The sequence below is a fragment of the Pongo pygmaeus genome, chromosome X, assembly GCF_028885625.2.
Source record: "Pongo pygmaeus isolate AG05252 chromosome X, NHGRI_mPonPyg2-v2.0_pri, whole genome shotgun sequence".
Lineage (NCBI taxonomy): Eukaryota > Metazoa > Chordata > Mammalia > Primates > Hominidae > Pongo > Pongo pygmaeus.
The window spans coordinates 8,306,971-8,320,598 of NC_072396.2; the positions used below are offsets into that span (position 1 = coordinate 8,306,971).

The 13,628-nt window shown below is 42.9% G+C and overlaps 2 protein-coding genes across 3 annotated transcripts in view; one reads left to right on the forward strand and one right to left on the reverse strand.

Annotated features, from left to right (window-relative positions):
- PNPLA4 (patatin like phospholipase domain containing 4) overlaps positions 1 to 10,481 on the reverse strand; it is a 27,935-nt gene extending 17,454 nt beyond the window's left edge. The window contains exons 1-4 of one of the 2 annotated variants that reach the window (XM_063660701.1): positions 10,422 to 10,481; positions 8,699 to 8,891; positions 4,764 to 4,858; positions 4,473 to 4,608 (exon numbers count right to left, since the gene is read on the reverse strand). In XM_063660701.1, the coding sequence (XP_063516771.1) occupies positions 4,473 to 4,608; positions 4,764 to 4,858; positions 8,699 to 8,891; positions 10,422 to 10,450 (453 nt within the window). In that variant the 5' untranslated portion in view covers positions 10,451 to 10,481. Of the gene's footprint in view, positions 1 to 4,472; positions 4,609 to 4,763; positions 4,859 to 8,698; positions 8,892 to 10,036; positions 10,199 to 10,421 lie in introns of those variants that run through there. The other variant, XM_054471479.2, reaches the window with a different exon arrangement.
- Positions 10,258 to 13,628, forward strand: part of LOC129024424 (variable charge X-linked-like) — a 561,660-nt gene continuing 558,289 nt past the window's right edge. The window contains exon 1 of the mRNA XM_054471482.2: positions 10,258 to 12,168. The gene's annotated coding sequence lies outside the window, so the exon portion shown is untranslated. The remainder of the gene's footprint in view (positions 12,169 to 13,628) is intronic.

Sequence of the window (13,628 nt, forward strand, 5' to 3'; positions counted from 1 at the left end):
ATCATCACACAAAATTATTTATTTTAAAAAAGAAGGCTTATAATGATGAGCTGTAAAATCAAATGCCTAAAGGTGGCAAGAACTCAGTAGCAACCATTTCCTGAAGTATTACAGATATCAGTTAGCACATTGTTCATGAAGACAGGTAATAAGGGGTTAAAGAATAACAGTGATAAGAAAAAGTAATCCTATTCAGCCTGAAGAAAAGAAAGTTGTGATTTAACATGGCTTTAAAATTTCATGACAGATTCATACAAGGGCGCTGAGCAGGGGTGTGTGTGGGTTATTATGTTATTCGTTCATTATTTATGAAATATTAGCTCCATTCAGCATGCATAAAGGGCTTTATCATTTAAAACACACTTTCACATGCTTTATCTTTATTCTGCACAGTAACACTCGTTAGTATTATTGTGTGAATTACTCCATTTCAGAGATGAGAAAACTGAGACTCAAAAATAATCAGTACAAGAGGACAACGTCAGGAAACAACAGGCCTAGACATGATCACCAGGACACTCATAAAACAAGTAATCATTCTTGAGGAGATTCAAAAACACGTCAAAATACACACACAGACACACACACAAGCACACACTCTCACATATTCTAAGCTACAGGTTTCTAGTTGGATTTTCAGGTACATAGGCACTCTGTAACAAACAGCATTAGTCGGCTAGTGGATAATGAAAAACTTGGCATTTTTAAAAAAATTCAACCATTAAGTAGCAGAATAAATGAGTTAATGATAAAAACAGAAAATACAACATGGAGCAAAGTTTAAAGAAGGTGAAAATCACCAGTGTTTAGTATTTCATGCTCTCCCATGCTTTTACTCTAACTTGAGTTTTAATCAACCTCTCTCTTTCTCTCTGTCTCCCATCCCCTCCCATCTACAGAATATCCAGATACTGGGAAGTAGGCCTGTATTAGTTCATTTTCACACTGCTGATAAAGACATACCTGAGACTGGGTAAATTATAAAGAAAAAGAGGTTTAATGGCCTCACAATTCCATGTGGCTGGGGAGGCCTCACAATCGTGGTGGAAGGCGAAAGGCACGTTTTACATGGCAGCAGGCAAGAGAGAGAATGAGAGAGAAGCAAAAGCAGAAACCCCTTATAAAACCATCAGATGTTGTGAGACTTATTCACTACCAGGAGAACAGTATGGGATGGGGAAAACCATCCCCATAATTCAATTATCTCCCACTGGGTCCCTCCCACAATACGTGGGAATTATGGGAACTACAATTCAAGGTGAGATTTGGGTGGGGACACAGGCAAACCATATCAAGACCCCAGGCTGTGTGTTCAGAGCCAGGTGTGCCAAGCCCTGGGAGACCCACAGCTACCCATCATCGAGCTGCTTCAATGCATGGCTTCAGAGCCTCCTGTCTCCACCTAAGGGGAGTGGGGTGACCTTCAGGCAGCCTCCCCAGTCCCAACCAAAAAGGTCGGAAGCACCATCCTCCCATGGAACCACCTCAGACAACATTCTCCCACCAGCCACTTCTTTCACCGGAACATATATACTTGATCACGTCCCTACCTGGCAGGGGGTTTACTTTACTTCCTCTTCACACTTCTTCCTTTGCTACATCATCCCTAGTCTTCCCGCACTCTCACTCTTTTCCGCTAAATGCTTCATGACTATTCCAGACATAGGTTTCACAGTTTGATAATCACCATCTGCTATCAAGGAACTATTCATCCTTCCTTCTTTTTAGTTCTGAAAAATGTTAAAACATCCTCCTAAACACGTGGAATGTTTCTTGTAGAACCTAGAATAAATATCAATTATTCCATATTCTCCTTACAAAGTATTACACATTTCTGTCAACAATTTCTCTTCTGTTCAATGAACTCAAGTAATTACACGAATTCTCTGAATAGTTATTATCCAAAACAAAGAAACTAGAAAAACGTCATGTTTTCTTAACAGCAATAGTTTGCTATTGCCTTTATAACAAATTACTACAAATTTAACCCCTTCAAACAAGACACATGTATTGTCACACAGTCTGAGGGTCCAAAGTCTGGTATGGGTCTCTCTGGGGAAAATCCAGGTGTTGGCAGGGCTGCGTCTCTTTCTGGAGGCTCTGGGGGAGAATGTGTCTCCTTGCTCATTCAGGTGTTAGGAGAATTCAGTTCCACAGGTTACAGGGCAGATGCCCCCTTTTCTTTGGTGGCTGTCAGTGGGGAGCTGCTTTCCTAGAAGCCTCTGTGCTCCCCTGGCATGTGGATGCTACATCTCTAAACCAGCCATGGTACACAGAATCCAGGAAAGGTGTCCATTTTTCAAGATTCATGTACTTAGTTTGGGTCCACTTGGATAATATGGGATCATCCTCCTATATCAGACCTTTAACTTAATCACATCTACAGAATCCCTTTTGCCAGGTAAGGTTACATCTGGACAGGTTCTGGGGATTAGGGTAAGGACAGTTTTGGGTGTCATTCTTCTGTCTGCCACATAAAAGGGATGGACAGGGAGGATGAGCATTTTATCCAGCGTGGGGTATAGTTAGGGGAAGAGTGCTAGACACATGGACCACAGTCACAGCTGGGCCCCAGCCAGCTATGTGATTTTGCCCAGGTCATACAGTATGGAGGGCCCAGCTTCTTTCTTTTCTTTTGTTTTAAATCGAGCCAGTGTAACAGATGCAACCTTGGTTCATATCCATTCGTTTCACACATATTACAGAGTGCCTACACAATGGCTGGCAGTGTGGCAGGTACTGGGCTGCGGCAGTGAGCAAACCAGAGAAACCCCTGCCTCTTGGAGCTTACATTCTGGTGAAGGAGGATGGACAATGAAAGCTAAACAGGACAGCAGTAAAAGAGGTAGCACGCTAAAGAGTGATACGTAAATCAGAAGGGATGTGGGGAGATCAGGGGCTGAGAGTTCTGTCATTGTAGACAGAAAAGCCAGGGATGGACTCCGTGAGAAAGAGACAGCTGGGGCAGAATCCCCCTCATGTTATGTCACAAGAGCACACAGTCTGTTCCTAGGTAAACAAGAGGATGCATGTCTGCCCACCGCAAGCCTTATCTGTCTGTATTGGACAATGATGGCTTAGGACCACTTAGCATGGGTTGCCCAGCTCCTCCCTTGACAGTGTCAAGTCTACATAATATTGTAATAAGATTATAGAATAATGTCTTTTTATAAGATAGAAAGACTCTTGTAAGTGAGAGAATGACATAATAGGGATATCGAGGAAAAATATTCTAATCTATTAAGTGGCAAAGTAATTTTACTTGTCAATTCAACATTTCATTAAGTATTTCAAATGACAGCATCCGAATATATGGAATCTTACCACTTACTCTCAACCCATTACCTTCTGCTGTATGAAAACATATATTCTCCATATTACCTGAAGCTTGTTATGATTTGCACTAGAGGGAAAAACAAGAAAAAATTCCAAGAGAAGTACACCCTTTCCACCCTACAAATATTCAGTGCATTACCACAGCAGGCACACTGGTATTTGGAAATCAACCAGCTGAAGTATTTCCCAGAGATAACGAATTCTCAACCAACCAACTTTCAAATGTGTTTGGATAGAAAGACATCAGAACAAAATGGAAGAAACAAAATGGAACATTAGATTGAAAAGTTAAGAGACCTGGGTACCAGAATTAGCTCCCACTGCCACGCAGGATAATCTTGGGTACATAGGTACGTACATCACATAAAATCTTTCCATTCACTTCTCTGTTAAAAACATAAAAGGGATCAGGTGTGGTGGTTCATGCCTGTAATTCCAGCACTTTGTGGGGCTGAGGCGGGCAGATCATTTGAGGTCAGTAGTTCAAGACTGGCCTGGCCAACACAGTGAAACCCTGTCTCTACTAAAAATACAAAAATTAGGTGGACATGGTGGTACGTGCCTGTAATCCTAGCTACTCAGGAGGCTGAGGCAGGAGAATTGCTTGAATCTAGGAGACAGAGGTTGCAATGAGCCAAGATTGCACCACTGCACTCCAGCCTAGGCAAAAGAGCGAGACTCCACCTCAAAACAAAAACAAAAACAAAAACATAAAAGGGTCACAATAACACCTACCCTACCTGATTTACAGAAGGACTTGAAGGACTGAATAAGAGAGTACATGTTAAAAACCCTACATACACTCCAAAGTATTAGCCACATAAATTTCAGGAATTATTATTGCTACCAAACTGCATCAGCGACTTGCTTCACATAATCAATGTGAGATCTGAACATTGCAGGAAAACACTGAACAAGTACAGGGAGCATTTGGATCACAGTGCATCATAAGGTGGCCCCAGGAGGGATCCTGGTGAATACTTTCATCTAACACGTAATTTACTGAGCACTCAACCATCTATCGGGCCTGGTAAGAGACACAGGATCTAAAGAACGTGGTAATGCTCATTACTTTATAAGAAGTATTGAAATCAGCACTTGCTGATTTCTTCAAATAGGAAACATGGCTTTGTTACCTTAATGAGGTCCTCCCTGGAGGAAAAAGTGGAGACTAAGTGATTTTCTCTAGTTTTGGTGTTGGTGATGGATACGTGCAGTCGGTTCTGGGCCAGCTCGTGAGCGCTGGGAGGAAGAATCGACTCCATTCCACTTCTAAAGAAGAAAAAGCAATCTGAATTATTCACCTTTAATTATTGAACTCCCTGTAAATATTTCACAAGAGAGAATGCTGAGCTTGCCACAGTTTGTACAGAGAGTTGTCAACATTCTGTCTTCATGTACTTTTGGGCAAAATGTACTCTGTATACCTTAGTCGGGCCATGAAGTCATAACCGGGCGTTACTGCCCCGAAAGACTGCCTTCTGATTTCTTCGGCAAACTTGTAGGTAAATTGGTTACATTCCTAAAAAAAGAAAATTAAGAAGTGACCCTAGGTGTTGGAAAGAAAAAAATCATTCCACTTCTAAAACTTGGGATTCTGTAGACCCAACAGCAAATGTAGGGTGTCACATTATTAAAGGTGTGCAAATTCCCCACCTGGCCGGGGCCTCACCCACCACTCTCAGGCCCTTTGCAAGGTATACACTCTCAGAATCCTAATCTTTTTTTGTTTTTTCCTTTGTAAAGCACCTTAAATGGCCTTTGCCCCATCTGAAAAATCCTTGAAGGCTCAATCTGAATTTTAATTGAGCACATTCTTCAAAAGGTTGCCTCAGCGCAATTAACCTTCTCTCCCACCCCTATTTTGTGGTCTCAGCAGCAGTTTGATTACAACCCTGCAACAAAGCTGATTACAAATGACAGCACCAGTGACAGAAATAGGAGTAGTGACGTCTATGGTTTGCACAGACTGAATCAGAGTCTTCGGAGATTCATCTTGGGCACTGGTATTTTATAAAGTCTTTCAGGGATGCTCTTGTCTACCCTGGACTGGGATCCACAGAGGTGACACTGTCAGTTCATCTTCACATCACCCTGCAGGGTGGGTATAACCATCCCACTTCACAGACAAGAAAATGCAGGATTGGAGAGTTCAAGTACCTATCCCAATATCTCATTAAAAATGAGTCTCAGAGCCAGGATTTACACCTAAGTCTGTTTTGTATTAAATAATGAATTAATTTGGCAACTAACTGGGCACCAGGTACTTGGCTAGGCACTGGGACTTGGAGAGGACAAGATACAAAAAACCTGTGCTTATGAGATTCATAAGTGCCTCCAAGAGCAGGTCATAGAGGGCTATAAGAGCCCCCACAAGGGTGTGTTTGGCTCTCATTTAGTGCAAAAAATAAATAACAACAGGTAAACTGTTTTGAGAATATGAGGACATCAAGTCTCAAATTCAGGTAAATCATTCAATGTCTTAACATTGCAGAATTTCAGTTAAGTGGCTATATTATTGCAGCAGTCTCTCCTCTGCCCACAAAGATGCCCACATTCTAGTCCCTGGAACCTGTGACTAGGAGACCTTCTATGTTAAAAGGGACTTTGTAGATCCAATTAAGGACCTTGAGATGAGGAGATAATCCTGGATGACCTGGGTAGGCCCAATGTCATCACAAGGTTTCTTGTAAGGGAAGGAGGGAGGTAGGAGAGGCAGAGTTGGAGAGATTTGAAGATGCTGTGCTTACGGCTTTAGAAATCAAGGAAGGGGTCAGGGGCCAAGGAGTCTGGGCACCCTCCAGAAACTGGAAAAGGTAAAGAAATGGATTCTCCCCTGGAGCCTCTGGAGAGAGTGAGCATGGACATTTTGATTTTAGCTCAGTGAGAACCTTTTAGACTTAAGACCTCCAGAGCTGGAAGATGATAAACACATGCTGTTTTAAGCCACTAAGTTGAAGGTCCTTTGTCAAATCAGCAACAGGAAATGAATACAGTGTGTGTCAACCTCCAACCTCATGGGTTGCCAAAGGTTTCCCTCCAATTTGACACCCAGGCTGGGACTTAAATATAAACAGGAGTTGGGCAGAGGACGAAGGTGAAAGCAGAGGATAGTAAAAACAACAGCAAGAACAATTCTGAGAGGGGCACAGAGCTGAAATGTGTCCCTATGGTGAGCCACAAGTAGGGCTAAGTCACATGGGGCCTTGTGATACATGCTGAGAAACCTGGGTCACATTATCCTAAGTCCACAGACAGCCCCTGCCCCGGGGGTAATGAGGTGATCAGATGTGCCTTTGGGTGACATCACTCTAAGCGCTATGAGGTAGGTGGATTGTAGGGAGCTTGAATTGCTATAGGCTGTGGGAAGCTCCTGGGTGAGAAATGGGGGTAGCCCCACCAAATGTACGTTCATTCTACTGAGCTAGACTGCCCATCTAGCCTATTTCTTTGTACTAATTTTAGTTATATTCAATACTCTCCATAGCCCAGACCAGACTGTAAACTTATTAAAGATGGACTTATTCATCTTTGAGTTCCCCACTAAGTCTAGCACCATGGCTTCCTCGCAAATTGTGAGGGCTGAGGAAAGACTTGCAGCATTGAGCTCTTCCACATCAATGTCTAAATTTGCCTACCACTTAAAATATGCCCAGTATCAGGTGCTCCTCTTAATTATTCATGCATAAGCTCAGAAGATTAATTACACACGTATTTGTCACAACAGTAAAAAGCTTGAGGAACTTACATCATCAGCGAGAACCGAGCAAACGCGAATCTGAGTAGGTAGAAACATTTGCAAAAGAAAACTCAAGGCTATCCTACAAGTGTTTTATTTCAGAGGCTAAAAATAAAGGAACTAAAATAACCTTAAGTCAAAGGGTTACTCTGGCTGAAAAATTATTTTGAAGAAGAACAAATGAGGATGCCCTAAGGAAACTAAGAAAATTATTTTCTACCTTCCCATGAGAGCACCAGATAAAGACACACACCTTTTCATCATACCAGCACCATCAGACAACACAACCCAGTCTCTCATTTAGTGCAAAAAATAAATAACAACAGGTAAACTAATCTGAGAATATGATGACATCAAGTCTCCAATTCACATAAATTATTCAATGTCTTAACATGGCAGAATTTTAGTTAAGTATAAATGGCTGTACTATTGCAGTATTTCCAAATCAGGTTAATTCTAAATCATACAATACATTTTTTAATTTGCTGATAATTGGAAACCAAGTCTACATAACTCCAAAGCTTAGGATTTGCCACAGCTCAAGAAAAGACTGCAGTAAAAAGGAAGAAGTGACACCCCGAAAGTCCTCTGCTTCAAAAACGAAACACAGTTATGGGAAGGAGGTAGCTTGTAATTCAAAGCTTATGAATCTGCTAGTTTAGGGGGAATTTTCCCACCTCATTTATACCTTGCATGGCTTAAGGTTCTCATCCTGTTTAATCTCTGCAGTTTTTAAATCACTTTTCTAGTTCCCTGTAAATCAACCATATAAAGACAGGAAGATAAGTGGATTTCTGAATGACTGGCCTCAAATCTAGCTTCCCTTTGATAAGCAGCTCACAAAAGATCTGAAATGAGATTCTGATGTTTAAAATTGCATAGTTTTGGAATTTTAAATGTGACTGAAATTCATTCTTGGGTATGAGGGTGTTAAATTGTTATTTCATTATTGTTCAAAGCTGCTAGAGTACGTAATGCTTAACAAATATAATATTCTCCAACTACAGAATTCAGCTCTCACAGTCAGCAAATGATTGATCATTGTCTGGATAGCAGAAAACAGATTTTAAAACATAGATTGCATTAAATAAAATACTTAATGAAGAATTATTTGTATTACTTCTGGATAAATTGCTTGGAACTCAGAGCTTCCTCTTACTGTGAGAATTAAAAAAGAATTAAATTCCTATACCATTCCACTTAATAGAAACTGCATGCCCACATTTTAATTTATGTATCTATTTCTAAGTAGCAGTGAGGTAAGACTTGTTGCCCACATGTTCAAGGCCTTGAAAACAGGCCCTATGCTCTTCTCATGATCATAGAAAGAAGAAATATCCTTTGCTTGAAAGGAACAGAGCTGGAATCTTAAGGATAAATAAACACTCAAGAGTAATATAAGTCATTTTATTTCCTTATTTCACTATCACCCAAAATAATCTTTTCCACAACCAGAACACAGATCCCTAATAATTACATCTTAAGAGAAAAGTCCTAATCCTTTCTGTTTCCAAGCAAAGGATTATTTCTCTGCAGTCTTAACTTAGTAGAGTCAATGCTCATGTTTGCCTTTGGGTCTTAATTTCTTGATGAGGAACACAGCCTAAGTTACTACTTAATTACCTCTATTTTTTCTGGTGCTGTTAGCAGAACAGAAGCAACCAAGGATCCCGCAGACGCCCCAGCAAAGGCTTTGACATCCTGCAGAAGTTTCTTCCCATGTCTGCAAAGTGCAGATGCTGCCCCCAAGTGGTAAATGCCCAGAAATCCACACGCTGCAAATGATAGGTTGATGTGCTTCATTCTAGCTGCAGCACTGGCAATACAAAAAACAAAAATGCTGTAAGTTGGAATAGTTTATCCCACGTACTGTGTAGTCTTATGTTGATCATCGTTCCAAGGCTTTCTTCTAACATCATTCTCTGTTTTAAGCACAGTGGTTTCAATTAATTCTAATTAAACACAAGAATCTTTCAAGGAAACCCTTTCTTTCCCTCCTCACCTTGACCCAAGTCTTATACATTAAAAAAAAAAAAAAAAAATTCCACATTTATTCGGTGCATAGATTATGCAATCTACGATTTAATTACTTGGCGGGAAACAGATGTATAAATTCCAGTTGACAAGGGCATTTGGTCTTTTGACCCTTTGAAACGTTTTGCGGGTGGGGGTGCCACTACCATTATGAAACAGAAAATTATTAGAGACCGTATGAAATTCCAAATGAACAATACATTTGTTCTTGGTAAGTGTATCAGAAGATTTCAAATATAGTTCCCTACTCCCCTTCCCAATTTCTATTGTGAGCACCCATGCTTTTATGAACGCCAATACAATTACTCAGTAACGCAATAAGCAATCGCTCAACAATGCAATACATTTCTTTGCCAAGTATCTCAAGACAAACTGAGGTCATGACTGGTGAAGGCAATTTAAGGCTCTATGAAATGTCAGCCACACCACTTTATACTTGCAACACATCTAAATACAAAATTACATGTTTTCCTATGCCTCAGTGCGCACAATTTGCCCACGTGAATGAAATTGTGCCTCTACAAGGCTGTCCATTCTGAAGGTCTCAGGGTTTCCTTGGGGGCCCAAGGGCCTCACTCAGGGACCCCAAGATGAGGCACATTACAGGGCCTCGAATTTAGGGACCTAAGACCGCCTGTTCCTGATGCACCCGGCCAGGCCCTGTGAGGGCAGGAGGCTCGGCCGCCGCAGGCTGCGCTGGCGTCCGCGTAGACTGAGTCCCAGTCATCGATCCGGGGTCAAGCCCCAGTTTTGATTCTACTTCTGCAAATGGGGACGGGAAGGGGGTTGGGTGTTTAGCATGCAGGCGGCCAGGCCCAGCCAGCACAGGCTCAGGGCCCCCCGGTGGCTTGGAGGCCGGCAGGGCCGGGGTGGTCCCCGCATCAGTCCCGCAGGAGCACACCCTTGCTGGGCCCCAGGGCTCCGTACCAATGCAGCCCCGGGACACTTCCGTGTTGAACGAGTCCCTTTAACCAGATGGCGGGGCCGGACCGTCACTCAACGCCATTCCGCCACCAAGGCCGCGCTACGCTCTCCGCGAGCCGGCCCAGGAAAGTCCTGCGGCAGGGGTTGGTACCGCCTCCCGCGCAGGTATGTGACGTCATCGCGCCGACGCAGGCGTCCGCTAGGCCCCGCCTGCTCTATTTAAACTTCTGGACTCAACCTGGCCGCTAGACCGGAGCGTCTTCCAGCGCAGGCAAGGCTTCCTCGTTTAGAGTCATGCTATCTTCGAGTACCTAGAGAGACATTTTAACCCACACCCTAGAGAGGCGTTTTAATCCCTACGTGTCTTTTAATGCTACTTGGCCCTCACCTGCGAGCAACTGACTTAATAATCCTCATTTTCTGTGCCCCGGAAGTGCCTTCCCCTCTTCGCGTCTGTTTCCCGGAAGTGGTTCTCCCTCTCCACCCTTTCGCCCGCCTGGGCGGTCCAGCTGCCCCTAGGGGCCGACTCCAGCGGCTATTTTGGGGCTGGACATCCTGCAGCTTTTCAAGGCGTGCCTTTGGTTTTTTTAAGAAGTGCTATCTAAAGGAAAAGCTGGACTGTAGCTCTGGGGAACTTTCATATCCTCAGTTGACCTTAGGCTGTGTGACCTTGAGTAGGTAGCATAACGTCTCTGAGTTTCCCGCGTGCCTTATGTGCAGATTGAGATGCTAAAATGAGAGAACTAAATTGGAAAGCTTTTTCCACATAGGGGGCCGTGAGCAGGTGGCTGTTTTGTCCTGTGGCACCACTGGCTTAGACTTAAGCAGTTTCAACCACCGCCAAGATGCCTGCCATGCCCACCAAGATTTAAAGGACTCTGATAATTCTTTCTCTCCCCAAACAGTGTTTTCCTTATCTAATCCTAATAACCAAGCCTGGAGGAATCCCTGACTTCGTGATTGAAGGCTCTCCAGGTCCCCTAGTTTAAGGGCAGAGATTGACTTTCTCTGAGGCTACAAAGGAGCATCTGGGAGATGCGAGAATGTCTCTACCTTAGACAAAACAGGGAGGAGAGGTGGAGCTCTCCAAATTGCCTCTGGCTTGGGCTTTTTCTTTCTGTCTTGGTGCGTCGTCTCTGGCCAACAACACCTGTGAGTCCTTGATGTGACGATTAGGGAAGATGTTTTTAATTCACATAACTATTCTTTAGAGAAAATTGATCCTGAAAACACCTTATTGCCTTATCATAGAATGACTGCATTACTCGGAATTCTTTACCTCCACCGGAATTTAGTGAAGGGAAGGCACAACGTACATTAGGAAAATACAGGACACACTCCAGTCCTTAAACCTTCCACAATCCTCTAACTCTAAGGTCGAGTGTGATCCTCCCCAGAACTGCATCTTCCAGGAAGCTCATGAGAAAGGAAGGATCCCAGGTCCCATCCCTGATCTCCTGAGTCGGCATCTGCGTTTTAACAGAATCCTGAAGCAGTGGTCTAACTCCTTTGGTGGTGTTATGGTTTGAATGTATACCTCCAAAATTCACATATTGAAATACTAACCCCCAAGGTGATAGTATTAGGAGGTGGGGCCTTTGGGAGGTAATTAAGTCATGAGGGTGGAGCCCTCATGAATGGGATTAGTACTCTTAGAAAAGGGACCCCAGAGAGGTCTCTTTCCACCATGTAAGGATAAAAGTACACAGAGAAGATGGCAATCTGCAGACTGGAAAAGGGCACTCCTCAGAACCTGACCATCTTGGCACCTTGATCTCAGACTTCCATCTTCCAGAACTGTGAGAAATAAATTTCTTTTATAAACACTCAGTCAATGCTACTTTATTATAGCAGCCTGAATGGATTAAGACAGGTGGTCTGGTTTAAAGTGATGTGGTGGCATCAGAAGTTTAAGGAGAGACTGGATTCACAGAACCAGAATCTGGGATGCTGTTTACAGAGCAAGTTATTTCCTGCATTTGGACACTGTCAGCAGGTCAATTCAGGAGACAAGTGAAAACTTTATCACTGGGCAGCCTGGATGAACACCACAACTTTGATATCTTTCACTTAAAGGAAAGATAAGGGCATCCACTATTTCTACACCTGGCTGGCAGAGTGAGAGCTCACCAAAGGTAAGTCTCTTTGGAGCAGCAAAATGCTCCATAATTTAACTCTTAAAATTTTAAACTTATTTCCTCCTTACTCCCTTCTATCTCGTATCATATCTCCATGTAACTAGTTAAAAGTTCAGCTCCCAGCTGGGTGAGAGGAAGCTGAGGTGGGAGGATTGCTTGAACCTAGGAGTTAATCTTCAGCCAGAGCAATGTAGTGAGACCTCATCTCTAAAGAAAAAAAACAAAAAATTCAGCTTTATAATGTAAGGAAGGATATCATATTCATTCACATTTGTGTTTGTCATCTCATCGCCAAGCTTAGCACTTGGCCCATAGCATATGATCAATAAATATTTGTTTTGGATGTTGGATTTATGTAAATTACCATTGTGATCTGAATATATAGTAATTTAATTGCCCTTTGAAACTTTTTTCTGTAATTTGCTTATTTTTGCTCTAGTTTCCTTAGTAATTTAGTTTCAAACGGGTTTGTTTATTTAGCCATTTACATAATTATTAATCATCTGTTGTATAGCAAGTGTTACGTTGGTACAGGGCATACACAGTTGAAAGAATTCAGCCCTTATCAGGGATGCAGAGTCCAGTGGGTAGGGAGACATCTGATGTGTAATTACAGAAGTGTGATGATGTGGTATTGCAAAGCCATGCACAGATGCCCTGGTTGTGCACACCAGCTACAAAGTAGGAAACCTTTAGCTTCGGGAGGTGCCTACAGTAGCACCCAGCACAGAAACAAAATGCCCCAGCTTGATGGCTCCTTTTCCTCTCCAGTGCTTCCTCTCAGGAGATTTTATCCTGTATCCCATAAGGGAGGAGAAATGGACATGGATAAGGGTTGCTTGTCCACACCTCTGCTCCAGGGAAAGGACCGTATCTCAGAATCTTTGAGTCTAATCAGTTCTTTCAGCCTATTCTCCTTGTGGTGTTATTTTATTTTCCAGTCTTGGCATTTTTTTTTTTTTTTGAGACAGAGTTTTGCTCTTGTTGCCCAGGCTAGAGTGCAATGGTGCCATCTCAGCTCACCGCAACTTCTGCCTCCCAGGTTTAAGCGATTCTCCTGCCTCAGCCTCCCGAGTAGCTGGGATTACAGGCATGTGCCACCACGCCCTGCTAATTTTGTATTTTTAGTAGAGACGGGGTTTCTCCGTGTTGGTCAGGCTGGTCTCGAACTTCTGACCTCAGGTGATCTGCCCGCCTCGGCCTCCCGAAGTGTTGGAATTACAGGCGTGAGCCACCGTGCCCGGCAGGCATCTTCACACCTCTTGTCGGTCAACGTTACAAGTGCTTTGGTTTTTTAAAAAAACAACAGATCTCTTGTCATGTGTATTCAATATGCTTTGCTTATTCTGCCTCCTGCTTGATAACTGCTCTTCTTTTGTCACTTCCTCCCTAAATCTTGCAAACTGATCCTGATGAACTGTGGAGCTTAGTTACATGCACTTTAATTTCAGGGGAGC